General features: G+C 46.3%; 1 protein-coding gene across 1 annotated transcript; it reads right to left on the bottom strand.

Annotated features, from left to right (window-relative positions):
• Window positions 1-9632: 9632 nt before the first annotated feature.
• Window positions 9633-17112, bottom strand: LOC119450896 (60S ribosomal protein L27a). The gene is made up of 5 exons (XM_037714372.2): window positions 17027-17112; window positions 16696-16759; window positions 16551-16626; window positions 12731-12905; window positions 9633-9795 (listed from the first exon to the last, which is right to left on the bottom strand). Exons 1-5 carry the CDS (start codon window positions 17027-17029, stop codon window positions 9667-9669), a joined length of 447 nt encoding a protein of 148 aa, XP_037570300.1. The 5' UTR covers window positions 17030-17112; the 3' UTR covers window positions 9633-9666.
• Between the last annotated feature and the right edge of the window lie 53 nt (window positions 17113-17165).

Here is a 17165-nt window from a genome sequence, read left to right as displayed (position 1 = left end):
TAACACATGGCCTTACGAAATTAAACCCAAACAAATGCAAAGCTCTGACCAAAACACGAACTGCCACCACCTCTCCCCGTTGTCTTCTCCAATAACAGTTCTAGAATGCGTTTCTTCTAATTACCTTATTTCAAGTCTTAATGAACATAGCCTATTATCAGTATAATTAATATTGCGACTGCTTGCTAGACTATGTTCATCGTAACTTCTCTTATGCTCCTACAATTCTTATGTTCTTGCAAGATTAAACTTGAACACACGGCTTCTACGTGTCATCCATTTTCTAACACTTTTTAGAATTGTTCACAATAATTTTGGACAGATTTATATAAGCTAAGAACTATAACAGTGCACAGCTATAACAGTGCGTCACATTCATTCAAGACGTCCAAGAACTGCCTTGACCTACCACGAACCATTGTAAGTCATCTTTATTTCCAACACCACTCCCTTTGATCCACTTTCCCCATATTCTTCCATTTCATCATGGATTGATCACAGTAGCAAGGTCAGCACTAACATGTTGCACAAAGGCTACCCAGTTCTTAGTGCAGACTTTGGAGGACTGAAATCACTTTCCTGGATCAGCCTCCTCCATGCAAGACATTGTTCACTTTTGCACATTATTAGTCATCATTGTACAACCAGGAATTTTCTCTCATTACTGTACTTCCGAGTTGTGCCACTTGCCCCCAGCAATGCCTTCAAGCTTGAGGGCACTAATAAATGAGTTAAAAATCAGATTGATTACAATGAAAGCAGATCTCAGGTGCAAATTCAGGAACTTGATACACCATTATTATTGAGTGAGAAAAAGATTCAGTAGAATTGAAGAGTTAAAATATTAGCAAAGCACTGGACGAAGCCAACATGGAAGCCAAGGAACACTTTGGAGAAAGTAACATCATTTTTTGTTTAATGACACGGTTTACTAATAGTACAGGAATATTAAACTTGTGCCTCTTCATATTGATGACAGCAAAAATAACAAATGAAAAACATAACATGATGCTGGTGGCAAGTGAACCCACACTGTTTTAGAGATTGGCAATAATCAAGCACAGTGTGGAAAGGACACAGAAAGACGCACACGGTGCTGTGTGCATCTTTGCTTTTCTGTCTTTCTGTGTTCATGTCTGCTGTGCTTGTTACCGCTTCTTCTTACCACCACCTTTCTTTTTGGGTTTGCAATTTTCAGGAGGAGGTGCGAGCTCATTGTAGCCCGCTTGCAAAGCTGCAGCTAGCTGAGCCAGCACGCCCAAGAATGCTTCTTCCTGGTCACATGGCGCAGCCTTGGCACTTGCCCCGTTTTTGGAGCTACTGGCTCCACTGCTAGATGCAACAGGGGCAAACTGTCCAGGTGTCGAAGGCCCAGTCTTCGATCCGGCACAGCTCTTCTTTTTAGACTGGTCTCTGCCACCAGATGCACGGCTGTCCACAGGCGGAGGAATGGAAGTACCGCAACATTTACTTGTCGCAGGAGCACGCTCAGGGCGGTGCGCCCTGCTCGCTGCACCGTGCACGACTTCGTGAGGAGTGGATGACCACTGGCTAAGTGCCGCCGCAGTAGACTGCTTGCCAGACGGTCGGCTGCTTGGCATTGTGGTGGAACGTTGCATCGACATAGCTTTTCCAGAAGCCGGGGCGCTGGCGAAGCAGAGCTGTCCTTTTGGCCTAACTTTCGTGGTGTCTACACCGTGTTGCGCAGTTGTCTTTTTCTGGCATGTTGGCCCCTTGCCAGGTTGAGCCTTTCCGTGATGAGGCAAGTTGCTGCACAGCGATGGAAGCGACTTTGCTTCTGATGAAGCTTTATGCTTTCCTTTGTTGGCTTTTTTCTTGTTTTCCAGGGCTTGTTTTGCAGGACATTGCACCGATGCAAGTGGTGACATTGTCTTTAAAGCTGCTGGTGCAGCTTGCAGATTTGCTTTGTTGTGTTCAGATGATGAAGGGGCCAGGAATACCGATGGCACAAGCGCCACTTGCACCTTCTCTTTCTTCTTCGATGAAGACTGTTCTGTGCGGCGACGTCGCACTTTCTTGGCACGGGGCCACAGATCAGTGTACTCTGCGCGTACCGACTGCCTCGCAAGGGGGCGGGACGTCACGTTCGGCGCCGTGAGTGCCGCCTCCACCCGACGTTCCTGCTTCCAGATGCGACAGCGCCGGTCCGTCATGGCGTGCGGCCGGCCACAGTTTCCGCACTTGGGTTCCGAAGTGCAGGAGTCCAGCGAGTGGTCGCCGCTCTTGGCGCAGCGCATGCACCGCGACGGGTGCAGGCACGAGGCTGTCGCGTGGTTGAAGCGACCGCAGTTGCTGCACTGCAGAGGCCGTGGACGGTTCGGCTTGACGTCCATTTCCACGCCCCAAAAACCCTTTTTCACGACGACGTCCGGCGGCGGAGACGGCGCATCAAAGCGCAGTAGCAAGCTGCAGCCCAGCTCCGTCGGGTGCGAACTGATCACGGGCACACAGGACACGATCTCAGTCTCGGCCATCTCTTCGGCCGTGAAGCTACCCTTGACGTCGTAATGATCGTAGATGACGCCGGAACTGGTGCCCGGACGAGCGGCGAGTTCGCGGCCGACAACGTCGAGACCGCAGATGCTATCGGTAGCCAAGAGGGCCAGGACCGCAGAGTGCTCGACGCCGTCGACGGCCACCACGTTGCGTTGGAAGTTGACTCGCACCGCCGCGACACCACCGACGTCTTCCAACTCTTTCACAATAGTCGGGCGAGGAAGAACGCGGAAAGACACGGAGCGGTCTTTGGGCCGAAACAGGACGGTGCCAGCGATGTTGGCAGGCGCCGCACCGTCACCGTGGCCTTTCGACCGTCGTTTGCGCGCTTCGCTTCTGCGCTTCAGGTGGTCCTGGCGTATCGCTTCACGCTTCTCGGCAGCCCGACGCCGGGCACTGGCTCTGTCGGCGCCGCTCTGAATGACGCCGTCAGCTCTACCACTCACACGGCCTTCGCCTGTAGTGTGCCCCCTGGGGCAGCCGTTCGTGGCCCCTTTGTCATTGACAGACAACGACGTGTCAAGCGGGCTCGCCTTCGTACACTCAGTAGACTCCAACACTTCTGTACTGTGGTCCTCGTGAACGGCATGCTGCTGGCCTTTAGCGTCGCTGTCAAGGGGCAACTGTTGTTTCTCCGTCTGTACCATGGCCTTGCGGAAATTTATTTTCCGCGGCGCAGGAGTGGGCGGCTGACACGTTGAAGCACACGCTTTTGAATGCGACACTACAGTCTCACCACGACGCTCTAGTAGTGGCCCGAAATCGTGGCTCATACCGACAAGGGGGTCTGGAGCGGACACGACGCAAGCGGTCGCTTTTTTCTTTTTCGAAAGCTCGGACGATGGAGCTAAGTCCTTCCCTCTAGTCTTGGCTTTGGGTATGTTCAGCGGTCCCAACTCCGGCTCCCAAATCGAATCGGCATCTCGGGCACTGCGGCAGCACTGCTGCGGAGGCCTTTCCACTTCAATTTCGAAGTCCGTCGGCGGCATAATTCTGTTCGCAGTACCAACCGTCACTCACCTAGCGGAGTTTCTCTGTTCTGCTGTTTCCTGTTGAGGCACCTGGCAACTACTGACCAAGAAATGCACACACACGTTATTTTCTGCAGCGAAACGCGCACAGAATGACACCATGGAGGTTTTTTACCTCCATCCATGAATGACACAAAACCACGCTGCCTAATGATGGCTACTGGCTACCACACACAACGGCTGCGTTTGACTACTGGAGGAGGTGATGATGATGGTGGCAAACGTTGGTGTTTGGTACAGTTGCAGTGTACTAGAAGGGGGCAGTGGGCTTACTCAGCCGCTCCCCTGACGCAGTCAGCGTCGCATCCAAGAGGTGGCGCCACTGGCAACTTCAATAACCAAACAGAGGTTATCTGATTGGTGGATAAAATTAAGGCAGGGGTGAAATTTCACCCACCACAAAGTACAAATTATGTTAATAGCCATGGCTAGGTGGCGTATGCCACCGCCCGATTTAAAGGGTTCAGCCTCATCCATCCATCCATCCATCCATGGAACCTTTGCTTGCAGAAGCTTTGATTTTCCTTGCGCTTCTGTCGGTTTCAGTTCGAAGCAGTTAACACTCTTATTGGTTTTTAATTTTGGCATACTTGACAGCCTTTACATATCTTTAGCAAGCACTATATATTTGTTTAGGCCACATGATATTTGCCATAATAGTACCTTGTGGAAAAGGAAGACAGCAACTCTTGGGCAATTTGCTGCCTATCCTAACTCAGAGCTTTTGTGCAAAGAGTTCGTCGCTGACGGATGTTGCTTATGCGGAAGGGGCCTTCGAATTTTCCGAATTATCGGGCAATCGTAAAAAAAATTTGAAAATGGTTTCATGGAGTGTCGACCTAATGTAAAATTTTGTCAGACAAAACAGTGCGTGCATACTTCCCAGCTGGGCTCAAAAAAAAAAAAAAAAAAAAAAAAAAATCAGGCATGCTAATCAGGTTTGTGGCTTTGCTTAGCCAAAATCCATATGTACATATGGCTTAAATATTTCATTGTTCCACTTTAGTTGTTCCATGCTTCACAGAAGCCTTCTGCGTTTATTATTAACCATCATTACGCCGGCACACATTTGTTAAATCAAATCAGGTTTGTTTGTTTTTTTCATAAAGAAATGGAGGGAGGCCTGAACAAAAAGTGAAAACTAGTTCACTTGACAAAGGCTCCGGCCTATGCTTATGTACAGTTATATAAGGGTAAGCAAAGTGAACTTAACAGGGCTGTTGCTGACACAAAGCTTTTATTTGCAAGTACCAGCAAGCCATTGTTTCATGCACTTCAACTCATGTGCAACGGCTCAACTTCAGCTGCTTGGCCCTCTGCCGCTTTCCTGCCTTGTCACATGCAGTTAATTCCTTTCACATAAAAATGCAGACGTGTGACAATGTAAAAACTAATTATTTTAGCTGTGAGGCTAAGAGCGTGCACATTGCATGCAGCCAACTTCGAGGGAAAGCTTACTCTCAGCAACTTCCAGCATATCCATAACGCTGTCAGTGTGTAGCTCACTCTGAGAGAAGCATTCTGTGAAAAGATGCTCTGAAATTTTCACAAAGCCGTACAGCTGACTGGAGGGATAAAGGAGGCCTCCTCGGCCCAGAAGTTTGTTAGCCGGGCAAGTTGAAAACTTTCGCCTGGTGGCGTCATAGTGAGCAGCTTTATGCATTCTTGGCATTTTGTGTTGGAATTGACAATACACTTCCGCGCAACATAGCCCACAATGTGGTAAGTGAGCCTCGAGTCGCTTCTGGCCACGTGCTGGTTATGGTCGTTTGAAAACCGCAGGCCCGTGCAATGGTGGGGTACCACGTTTGTGTGGCCTCTGTGGCAGTAGCGCTAGCAGCAGTTTGACGGCACTCATTTCTGTCACCTGATGCTTCGAGAGAGTCAACTTCCAGTAAGGAGGCCAGTGTACATTCCTCGCAGTTTCCTTCGCTAACTGACCTAACTAGGCCATAAAAAGAAAAACAATTCACAGTGATCAGGAACTGCGTTCGAGTTGAGCACAAAACGTGGCTCGAAATGGAGCTCGCATACTGCGCTCGTGTCGTCCAGGGGAGGTTCTATGGAGGTTCTTTTCCCACTCTTTCCGTCTATTTTTATCCTTCGGGACGCCAAACAAGGAGAATTTCGGCCCATCCTTCACATAAACATAGCCTGTATGGCACCCAGGCGCCTAACAGTGGTTTTGTCGATGCCGCGGCAGGGCTCAGTTACTGCAAGGCATACTAATCTCTTGCAGACTATAAGGAAAAAAAAACACTGAAGGAAAAAAAAAAACCATGCGACGACGTCCACAGAAAAAACAACGCAGCTCAGCAACTCCAACTAATATGATCGGGCACTGGGCGGGCACTGGGCAGCTGCGCCGTCGCACCTACGTTCCATGGATGGATGGATGAGGCTGAACCCTTTAAATCGGGCGGTGACATACACCACCTAGCCATGACTATTAAGATAATTTGTACTTTGTGGTGGGTGAAATTTCACCCCTGCCTTAATTTTATCCACCAATCAGATAACCTCTGTTTGGTTATTTCTACCCGCTTAAAGTCTATTTTGCCTTCACTGTCCCTAAACCCCAATGCTTTGAAAAAATCAGCCCCGTTGCCTTGCACTGTAGGGTTAAGCCCCTTACAGAAAAGTGTGAGGTGTTCAGCCGTTTCCTCTTCTTCTCCACACGCACAGCACAACGTGTCTATACCTTGGTACTTGACTCGGTACATCTTAGTCCGCAATACTCCCGTCCTGGCTTCAAACAACAAAGAGCTTCCCCTAGAATTATCGTAGATATTTTCTTTGGCAATTTCTTGCTTGAAAGTTCAGTATGTGCCCAGTGCTGATTTCGTCTGCATCCCTGCTTTCCACAGACCCCTCTCTGTTTCCTTAACCTTTTTCTTAACCGCTGTTTCCTGGTTTGCACCCCTCCTGCAGTCCAAATATTTGATTGACAGTTTTCTGGTCAGCTTCCTCCATTTTGTATCAACATTCCTCATGTACAAATAACTGAAAACTCTCCTTGCCCACCGCTTTTCTGCCATCTCTCTCAATCGCTCCTCAAATTCTATCTTGCTAGCTGCTGGCTTCCCTGCCCTCGAATGACGTCCATCCCATGTCACCCTGTACCCCCTGATTTGGTGTATTTCCGTGTGCTCCCAGAGCCAGTCTACCTACCCCTCGCTGCTTAACTTCCAACCTTGCTCGAACCTCTGATCTCATGCACAGGACCGCATTGCCGAAAGTCAAACTAGGGACCATCACCCCTTTCCAAATCCCTCTCACCACTTCGTACCTATTGTAATTCCACAGTGCCCTATTTTTCATCACAGCTGCATTTCTGCTACCTTTAGCCGTCACATATTTTTCATGTTCCGTTAGGTACTCAGCCCCATTGTTTATCCACACTCCAAGATATTTGTACTTATCCACCACCTTGAAACCGACGCCAGCGCCGCCGCTCGGCCTATCGGAGAAGCTCATATTTGCGACATTCGTGGAGCCGCCGCATCGCATAGTCTCCGCCGGAGAGTAAGCCCACTGCCCCCTTCTAGTACACTGTAGTACAGTACAGTTAGAGTGTACTAGAATACTTGGGTATTCTAGTACACTGTAGTACAGTGTAGCCATGGAGTTAAGTGTAGCCTGATAACTCTCAACTTGCGCCCAAGTTGGAATACGCTAGCGCAAGACAGGGGTAATTGGAGATCGCAGGGAGAGGCCTTGGTCCTGCAGTGGACATAAAATATAGGCTGATGATGATGATAACTCTCATATAGGAGTACTCCAGATGGCAGAAAGCAAATCACTGGTCTGTGGTTCTTCGTCATATTTTTGACGGCTAGCGAATGAAAGGGCGAAGGATAGATAATATAAGCATCCCGCTACACAGGCATCTTCGATCTTCAACTTCTCAAGCTCAACGAAAGCCAGAGGCGTGAAGTCAAGCGCGCTTGAAAATACCGAGCAGCAGTTGTATCAGTTGGTCTTTATTAAATGGTTGTATAAGTGCGCTCGAAAGTTACTGTCACAATCCATGTGAAAGCTTTGCAATATCGGTGCAGCGCACAATCGTAACCCGACGCAAGTTCCCGGTGTAAGAATGCTTTATCAGTGCCAACTATCTCAGATTTACCCCGACTACATACAGGCTGCGAAAAAATTCTGACTTGCGTGCTTGCAATGTGGTCGTGAAATGGACCCACGACCTCATGCCCAGAACGCCAGACAGCCACGCGTGCACCTCTGCGCAGCAGCACGTGCCGGGCAGCATCCTCAGCTGTTACCTCAAACAGCATTTCCATATGCGGCAGCAAGGCGATATGTAGGATATTATAATAATTGCTATTAATGCGATTAGCATTCTTTGATCACTTTTCAACCTATCTGGCCTCTTAAGGCGACCCAGTGGCCCAAGTTGTCTCTCTGTTGGGCTTATTCCAGCTTCGTGCTAGACTGTCGCCATGCCGTCATTGTCACGATGCTGTTGTAGTTCCATTCGTTACGAGACTTTGTCATCATACATGCTTCGGGATAAAGTCTCATCCCATTATAATTCCATCGTAGTTTCATTGTCGTCATTCCAAATTCTTTATCCGACTCTAGTCCTGCCATTGTCATACTGCTTTCGTTGATCCATAGACGTTCTTTCATCATTCTATTGTGATCATCAAAATGTGATTATACCATCACTGAAGTCTCTATTAAGCATTCATTGTTATGCCATCGTCGTTTGACCTTATAGTAATATGAAACTCTATGACTGCAGGTATTATTGAAACTGACATCGAAGCGTATCACACGTCCTAAATTTAACAATGCAAAATAAGTTCATGGAGCTTTGTTCGGTTCTCTGCTCAGATGCAAGTGCGCTACTTTAAAGAACAAACGTTGAGATCTTTGAAAATGTGCAAAGATAGTAAAGAGGATTAGATGGTTGTGTCCAGTTTTGCCAGGTCTTCCTTCTACCGCAGTCTTTGACATCCACAACACACCAAAAGACCGAGGTCCAATATGCTTAAAGTTAATGCCATAGGTACACATTGAAGACTTGCAGATTATGCTGCCACTGTTAACCCTTTGCGGTCCGAAACTTTTACCCACTTTCGGGCTGTCCTGGTCCGAAACTATTTTGCCAGTTTGTGGCCACCGCAAAGAAAACCACAAACTGTGGACGAAAAACTCACAGGATATTTTTTCTCTCGCATTCTGCAGGCAACTCCTCTACCGTTATTTGAGCAGCGTATGATACCGCTCGAAGCATTCTCCTGGGTGCAGGCCAGCGTTGTTACCGCAGGTTTTGCTTAGAAAGACAGTTTCCCTCCTGCCTCCGTTTGTTTTTCGATCGCTTCAAACAGCACAGTCCTTGCTGCTTCGACCTGGGAGCTTGTAGATGAAATGGCTCCTCCCATCTAGCCTTTCCTCGCAGATGGACCCCGCTTTTTCGCTCTAGCCATCACGTCACCCACCAGCTGTTGGATGAGGTTGCGGCAGTACTGCAGGTGTCGCTGTTTATCACCATGACTGCAGCTGTGTGCGCCTCAAAATGAAGCTATTGACAATGGAAACCTCTAGAAGCTTTCACTAAATGCACCACGGTAAAATGCACGCGGTGACAAAATGGTCATGCTTCTCAGCGAACCACGCGAACGTGAGGTTCGCAAGTGAGAATGCTCTGGTATCCTGAAGCCGTGCTGAACATTGTGCCGCACCCTAGTGCAAAAAGAAGTAAACTTCAACAAAGTTTGTTTATCCCTCAAGAGATCGCGCATCATCTATACAAAGAACACGCATCAATAGCAGTGAGAAAAAACGCGAAATTGAACCCCCGAATACCCTTGTCGGGCCCCGCCTGACAACAGACCACAAAAGGTTAAAGGTAACACCAAACCAGTAATTAACTCAATGTAACTGGAACTTTCACTTACTGGAAAGTGGCTGAAATGTTCCGCCACTGGATACATTGATAAGTATCCTTTATGTCACATTGCAGCGATGACCAGAATGCTATGCGATGTATTCTGATGCATGGAAGACATTGTACATACTGCAGTATTAACACGTTAACAAACCCACCAGAACGAGGCTCAGTAGTGTGGCAATGTACATTTTATTGGCGAGCAACTTATGCGGTGAGGATGCAGGCGCCACCGACACTCTTCACTTTCTCCTCGGCTTGCCGGCTGAACCACTTGGCCTTGACAATGACCGGCTGCTTGGGGAGAACGCCCTTGCCCAGAAGCTTGTAGTAGCCCTGCAGGAAACAGTTGCTGACATGTCATGTCTTGAAAATGACTCGCAATAATAATAATAAAAAAAAAGCAGTTGGAAAGCACCCATGCACCAAGTATAAAATTACATCTGCCAACCTTAAATTTCACATATGTAGAGTCTTCATAGAAAAATTCTGACTGTTTTGTAGATACGATGTCAAGACACATGTTCCATATTTGCAGAAAGCATTATCTGCACCACGTTACGCATGAAATATTCTTGTAACAGCAGCTGAAGTCAATTTCACGTGTGGGTGGCTCAACATAATCGAGTGCATCAAAAAACATCACCGATTATGTAGGCACTCTTTGGAAGCGAATCAATATATATTTTAAACTTTTCTATAATCAACACTTCATCTTGAGTGTCCTTGCATACAAACGACACTCAGAGGAAAATATGGTGTCTCAACCCCTTTAAAGTTAGAACATGCTATTGTAAACAGGTCTCGAACCATGCTGCTTTCATAAATCATATTGAGTCACCTTGAAGTGTTCATGCCATCCCTACAAGGCAACTGGGACTTGTTCTCGAGATGCCAGCAGAGTACACAAAACGCAATTATCTCGAATGTAGCTGCTGAAAAATGTCGACCAACAGAATAAGGTCGGCCAACACCTGAAGACAGCTGCTGTGTCTTAATGTCCCCACCAACTGCCACCGCAGTCGCAATGGATTGCTGCAGACACGGCCGGCTTAACAGTGGTGGGGGTTCTTGAACACCCCAACAAGGCATCTGAAGGTGCATTATAGCTAATTAGAGCCAATTAGAATTATTCCATAGCTGCAGAAAGAATTATCTGCACCATGAACAGAAATGATGCTGAACGTTATGCATGAATTATTTTTGCAACAGCAGCTGAAGTTGATGTTACATGTGGGTGACACACAGCGGGGTGGCTCAACATAATCGAGTGGATCAAAAAACATCACCGATTATGTTGTACCCTTTGACATTCATCCTCCCTAAACTGGACCCAAATTAAAAATAATAAAATTATTGGTGTAATTTAACACTAAAGCTATAAAAATCTGGCATTTTAAGATGAAATCATCAACCAACCCCCAGAAAATTAAAAAAAAAAAATAATTGTGCCTATTAATATATTCAGGCAAACGCTTCAACAAAACTATCATAAATTGGTGCCATTTTTATCTGCCACAACAGAAAAGCAGGCAAGGAATTGTCTGAAGTAGTACAATAGTTTCCGTAGTCTGCCCTTGCAAAACACCAATTCTTGAGGATTAATGAAAAAAAAAAAATCAATATCCTACTTTACAATATCTATGTATGGCTTTTAACAATTTCTCTTACCTTCAAAACGGGACACCAATATTGTTATTAATTTCACTTGGAACATGAAGGCAGAATACTAGGTATGGTTTCATTATCTTGCCACAAGTACAGTGGACGTGACTTTTACTGCTGGAACAGAATTTTTTCTCCTTCAAAGGACACTAAAGAAACGCTAAATCGATTTAGACTGCTAAAGGAATACTTCAGAACTATTCTCATTAATTTTCCCTTTTTCTGTATTTATTTTTAACATATAATCGAAGAGAAAATTCGAAGTTCCTTTTTTTTTACATTTCACACCGAGACCTCGGTGCTGGTACATCAGCATGACCCAGCACTGGTCACAGATTTCACAGTACTTCAGGTACTTGAGCCGACGTGGCTCACTGGAAATTTATGAAAATTGCAAAGTTCAGCCTTTGACTCCTTCAGGATACAATGCGGACCCTTTACAGATAAAGGTTTAACTAGGCTCAAGCAGACGCCATCAAAATCCAGGATGACAACGACCTGGTCCGGAAACTTGCAAGGCAACGACGCCACCTGTATTTAGTAGGCCTTTTCAGGCTTACCGTGTTTACACGATTGTAGGTCAACCCATTTTTTCAAATTTGGCAATCCAATGTTGTGGGGTCGACTTAGAATCGAAACCGAACCGTGTACCGCTACTAACGACAAGAGATATGAGAAATCAGGGGCGCTACGGCGTGGTTACAACTTTGCACCTACGTTTTTATGGTTACGGTAGAAGCGTAGCGTAATAATTTACTGTATTGAATACATTTTGATTGCGCGCACCACGAGCGCACGGCTCTTGTGGGAGCATCGATCATGGAAGAGCCACCGTTTAGGGGGTATTGGTAGATGGCGGAAGAGCCGCTGTTTGGGGGGTATTAGCAGTTGGCGGAAGACCTTTTCTTTGAGATACGATTGTTTTCGACGGCCGCGCGCATCTGTCACTTATGCTGTTGTGCTGAATCGTCGTGCGTGTCATGAGTGCCAAGAACTTTTGGCGCTCGTTCTCAGCAGCGTTCAAACAGGCTGCTATCCTCCATGTTGAGGAAACTAACAACTGCACAGCGGGACGCAAGTCTGGAGTCAGTGAACGTGTGGTGCGGCAGTGGTGGCTTCAGCGTGAGAAAATTTGGCCTCTCTGGCTACTGTGTGCGGGTGGGTCCTCTCTGCGTGGGGGGCTGTACCGCGCGATGTCGTGGTGCGGTCATTCGCGAAGTGTGGACTCACTTTTGATGACGACGAGCTGTGGGACCGCAGCAGCTATAACGGCAGCAGTACCAAAGAGGTCAACTCTAGTGACGATGAGTAGTTTTAGCAACCCCATCAATAAATTTCCCTTTTGTGAAATGCACTCGCGTGGTTTCTCTCCCCCCCCCCCAATCTTTTTTTTGAGACATGCAATTTTGAGGGGGTCGACCTACATTCGAGTCGACTTACAATCGTGTAAATACGGTATGTTTCCTATCACAGTAAATAGCGGCCTTTTGGCATTGCAGAAGGAATTTACTAATAAATGCAAATTATTTATTTAGTGTCCTTTTAAAACACTTCTATACCGCTAACCTCGCAACAGGCACGCATTGTCACAAGACGGGCCACTCACGTGCTTGACAATGTCGATGACTGGCGCCTTGCCGTTTCCGTCGCTCTTGAGCTTCTGGCGCGTCTGCTCCGAGACCAGGGACCACAGCTTGTCCACGTTCAGGCACGGCTTCCAGTAGTGGTTCTTGCGCAAGTGGTAGTTGCGCATACCCACCTTGCCAAAGTAGCCCGGGTGGCTGTCGAAGGAAGCGAGCCACATACAATCAGCACAGCAGAGTGCAACAAATTTAAACAACAAGCATGCAATACGAATAATTATAAAAAGAAATGGCTTTAGGTAACTCAAGACCAAAAAACACTCATGGTGAATTGCACTGGCAGATCTGGAGCAGTTGAGCAAATCCTCGAGCAAGCACACAGATTTTGCAAATTTATACCTTAGAGGGGTAAGCAGTGTGATCCGATGCAATTATGAGCGAGTGTTTTGACGTCGTAAGTTGTGGCTAACATGCGGTCAACTTCAGTGTTGAATCCGCATGGATGCCACCGTGGAGGTGACACTGAGCAACATTTATACCTACAGTGTGCTGCCACCGCTACTGCCAAAACCAAACTCCTGCTTCTCCACGGAGCTTTTCTCAATAGGCGGAAGTGGCGTGCAATAAGCCCTTAAATATCAGACCAAATCCGTTACCCGACGGCGCAACTCAAAACAATATAACCAGAGGAACCAGCTCCAGATCTACCAGTTGAATTCAGCATTGGCAATATGATGCCAATTACAACGAAACAGCAAATTCATGTCAAAACCCAGGACAAAAAATATGTAGCATTCCGGGCAGAGCCTAAGGTACTGCAGCATCACAGGCCAGTAACGTGCCTGGTTTACAGCACATCTTTCGTAAATTGTAAATAAGCCAGTGAAAGAACTTCCAGCCAACTCTAACATGCCTCCGCTCTGAGGGTGTGTGCATCGATTACACTCGGCTGCGCTGCACTTTCACATCCCAATAAGCACCCCAAATGACCTCAAATATCTACAATACTGCAAGGACGAAACTGCAGCGAAAATGATAAGCGAGACATCATAAGCATTTCCAAATAATTTGTTTCGAAAAGCAGGTGATAAAACGCAAACTGCTGAATGCTAGTAAGGCTGCATTTCAACCGCAGCTTTCGCTTGGGGTCGATTTCGTTGCCTATTCTAATACATGTAAAATGCAGAAATGCTTTTACAAGACAGCTGGAATTATTCGAATGAAATACGTTGCACTCGAGAGGGAAACTGAAATTTGGCAGCAGAATTTTGATTTAGCCTAAGGGCCTCGAACCTCAAGAACATTGGCAAGCATTGCAGTTCGCTGCCTCTGTAACCCCATCTAAAACCGGACAAATTTGGTATATGAATTGACAGCTTAGGCACAGTGTTTACGAGGGTTTTAAGGAAGTCCTACTCACAAATCAGTAGCACATTTCGGAGCGGTGTGCATTACACCAATTTTGTCCATTTTAGATGTGTTAATAATGCAGGTTACATAATTACGAAGTTGAAAAGTCAGCAAATAAGCTCTAGGGAAGATTTCTAGGTGGAGGACGGTTCATGAACGGAAACATTGTCACGCACCTATCTGTAGTACAAAACCACAAAGAAAACACACAGTGGTTTTACAGAATGAAAGTTTAGCATTACAAGAAACATTTGTCCCGATCCAGTAATCAAACCAGGGACTAACACCTTTCCAGAACTTGGTACTGAAGTTCTTTTCCATTTTGCACCATTCAAAAGGTTTTACAAAAAAGAAAATTTATATCTTTTTTCTTCAAGTGCAGTGATTGCAGAGAGAAACGACTTCTCCTTTTCCATGTATTTAAGGAACCCCAAGAGCTAAAGTTTCCTCTTAATTTACCTCCTCCTGATGCACCACATTTTTCACTGCTGTTGTGCTGTTAAAAAGAGCTGGTGCACAAAGAACTACCTGCTTTCCACTTCACCACAAATGACTGATTAATGTTTATTGACACAAGAGCCAAACATGGCCAAAGAGTGCCATCCAAGATAGTCATGAGATAGCAATGCATTTTTTCATTCATAACGGTAGATGTAACATGCCTATAAAGTGCATAAAATATACAGGTACCAAAATACTGACAATTAATAGTGATGGATGCTACGACAATCTTCTCAAATGAACTTCTTTAGAAATCGAAATTTACAGGAGCAACAATTTTTCTACCAAAATTTTAACTTCAGAAGGAGAAATATGGCAAGTACACATATTCAGTAACAGGAAGGGATATATTGCATTGAAAGGTCAGAAGATGTGTTAAAAAATTTCATAAGCATAAAGTACCTCCTCTAAATTTCATATGTGGTAAACAGTAAAGGCCACATACTTTAAGCACAGCATACTGATTTCCACACTTCGCAAAATCTTTTAACCATCCAAGTACAAGCGCTTAATGTTTAGAGATTTGTAGAAAAGTTACGCTGCACGTTCAATGCTCCTCTATGGGCAGTGTTATCGCAGTTTGACAATTATGCTGCACTGACCAATTATCAATGTTTCAAAAGCACCATGTCACTACCATTATTTACAAAACTAGCAAAGAGCATGCCGCGTAAAGACGCCGGTTAATGGGTTACTGCGAGCACACGTGCTAGCCCTCGAAAGCACAGCAAAGCAGGCAGACACCTGTTGACACTACAATAAGTGCATCGCTGATGCTACAGGGAAGTTTAGCATAAAAGGGTTTGTGACATCAAATTTGCAGCTAGCACGTTCGTTGTTTCAAACATTTCTTATTGCTCCAGGAAGCACAATACACTCTCAGAAGATTAATATATTTTCTGTAAATAATTTAATATCGCATTATTTATGTGAACAATTTTCGGTTTCGAGTTGGACAGTGACATCACTGTCAAGGAAGCTTGGTCATGTGGGCCCACAAAGCTGTGACACACACTGCTGCATCGTCTGCTCTCACACACGTTCTGTACCAGCGCAGGCAAATAAAACCACACCGACAGTTGTCATGGCTAGCTGCGGCAGCTCCGACTTCAGGTCTGCGCTCATTGTACGTCACTAATAGGGTATGGCGTCACTAAAACTTTCGTTACGCTTCCAACTCAATGGTGTATGTGTCAATTGCGGTAGCGATGGATCTCGATCACAAGCATTTCTGCACTCTTTGGAAGCGAATCAATATATATTTTAAACTTTTCTATATCCAACACTTCATCTTGAGTGTCCTTGCATACAGAGGACACTCAGAGGAAAATATGGTGTCTCAACCCCTTTAAAGTTAGAACATGCAATTGTAAACAGGTCTCAAACCATGCTGCTTTCATAGATCATATTGAATCACCTTGAAGTGTTCATGCCATCCCTACAAGGCAACTGGGACTTGTTCTCGAGATGCCAGCAGAGTACACAAAACGCAATTACCTCGAATGTAGCTGCTGAAAAATGTCGACCAACAGAATAAGGTCGGCCAACACCTGAAGACAGCTGTCTTAATGTCCCCACCAACTGCCACCGCAGTCGCAATGGATTGCTGCAGACACGGCCGGCTTAACAGTGGTGGGGGTTCGTGAACACCTCAACAAGTTCACGGTTTTCACCTTGCTGCTCGAAAGCACCCTCGGGCGTTACGACACAGGAGAAAGCCGCAACGTCGACAAGGCATCTGAAGCTGCATCGTAGCACGATAGCTAGCGGGTTAACACGTGAGTGGTCGTTTTCGAACATCAACTTCGGCGGCACTGTGTCGCATTCTTTCTATGCAGCGTGTGGTCTCAGTGCGCCGCTCAAGTTTGTAACAACACGCGATGCCCGACGATGCGCGTGACATGCCAGAAACCAGCGAGCTTCGTCACTTACTATTTGTCGAAGTTTATCCTGTGGTGGTGCTGGCCACCAGCGTTACCCCGACCGCCAGGATGCTTGCGGTGCTTCCCTGCGAAAGGCAGAGGGTTACGATCGATGCATGTGCCACCGCTAACGGCGCATAGCTCGGCCAACTTACCCACACGACCGTGGCCGTGGCTCACGTGTCCTCTTAACTTCCTGGTCTTCTTTTTGTTGGTAGACTGCACAAGAACGAGCACACAAGTAGGCAACAACCATCAGTCGGAAAGCACTCCGTACAAAAGATTAGTGGCATGGGAACACTCCAACGCCGACGCACGAAACAAGTTTGACTGATCAATATAAACGCATCAATCGTGACAACTATTCAGTTTAAACATTTCCTTGGGCCTTTAGGTGATCGTATTGCTGAATTTGAGGGAATTTAAACGCGTGATATGTGAAGATTACACGGATTTCGCGAAGGAACTCGAAAACACATCACCTACCATTTTGACCGTGCTATCCCAAAAGAGGAAGCGAGCGCGATGCTAGCGCCGCATATCTCAGCGGTGAACAACTGCGTTGGCTGCTATTTGTACTACAGGCTTCGACCGCGTACGCTATTGTTGGCTTAATAAACGTTCT

Source organism: Dermacentor silvarum, chromosome 4 (genome assembly GCF_013339745.2).
Source record: "Dermacentor silvarum isolate Dsil-2018 chromosome 4, BIME_Dsil_1.4, whole genome shotgun sequence".
Taxonomy (NCBI): domain Eukaryota; kingdom Metazoa; phylum Arthropoda; class Arachnida; order Ixodida; family Ixodidae; genus Dermacentor; species Dermacentor silvarum.
The sequence above is the reverse complement of the archived record's forward strand: the minus strand, read 5'-3'. Positions and strand labels throughout refer to the sequence as shown.

Excerpts from the sequence above, each read along its gene's own strand:
- LOC119450896 (XM_037714372.2), bottom strand. Across the intron at positions 16,627-16,695 it reads CCACGGCCACGGTCGTGTGG|GGAAGCACCGCAAGCATCCT; the intron begins GTAAGTTGGCCG and ends TGCCTTTCGCAG. Across the intron at positions 12,906-16,550 it reads AGGATAAACTTCGACAAATA|CCACCCGGGCTACTTTGGCA; the intron begins GTAAGTGACGAA and ends TTCCTTCGACAG.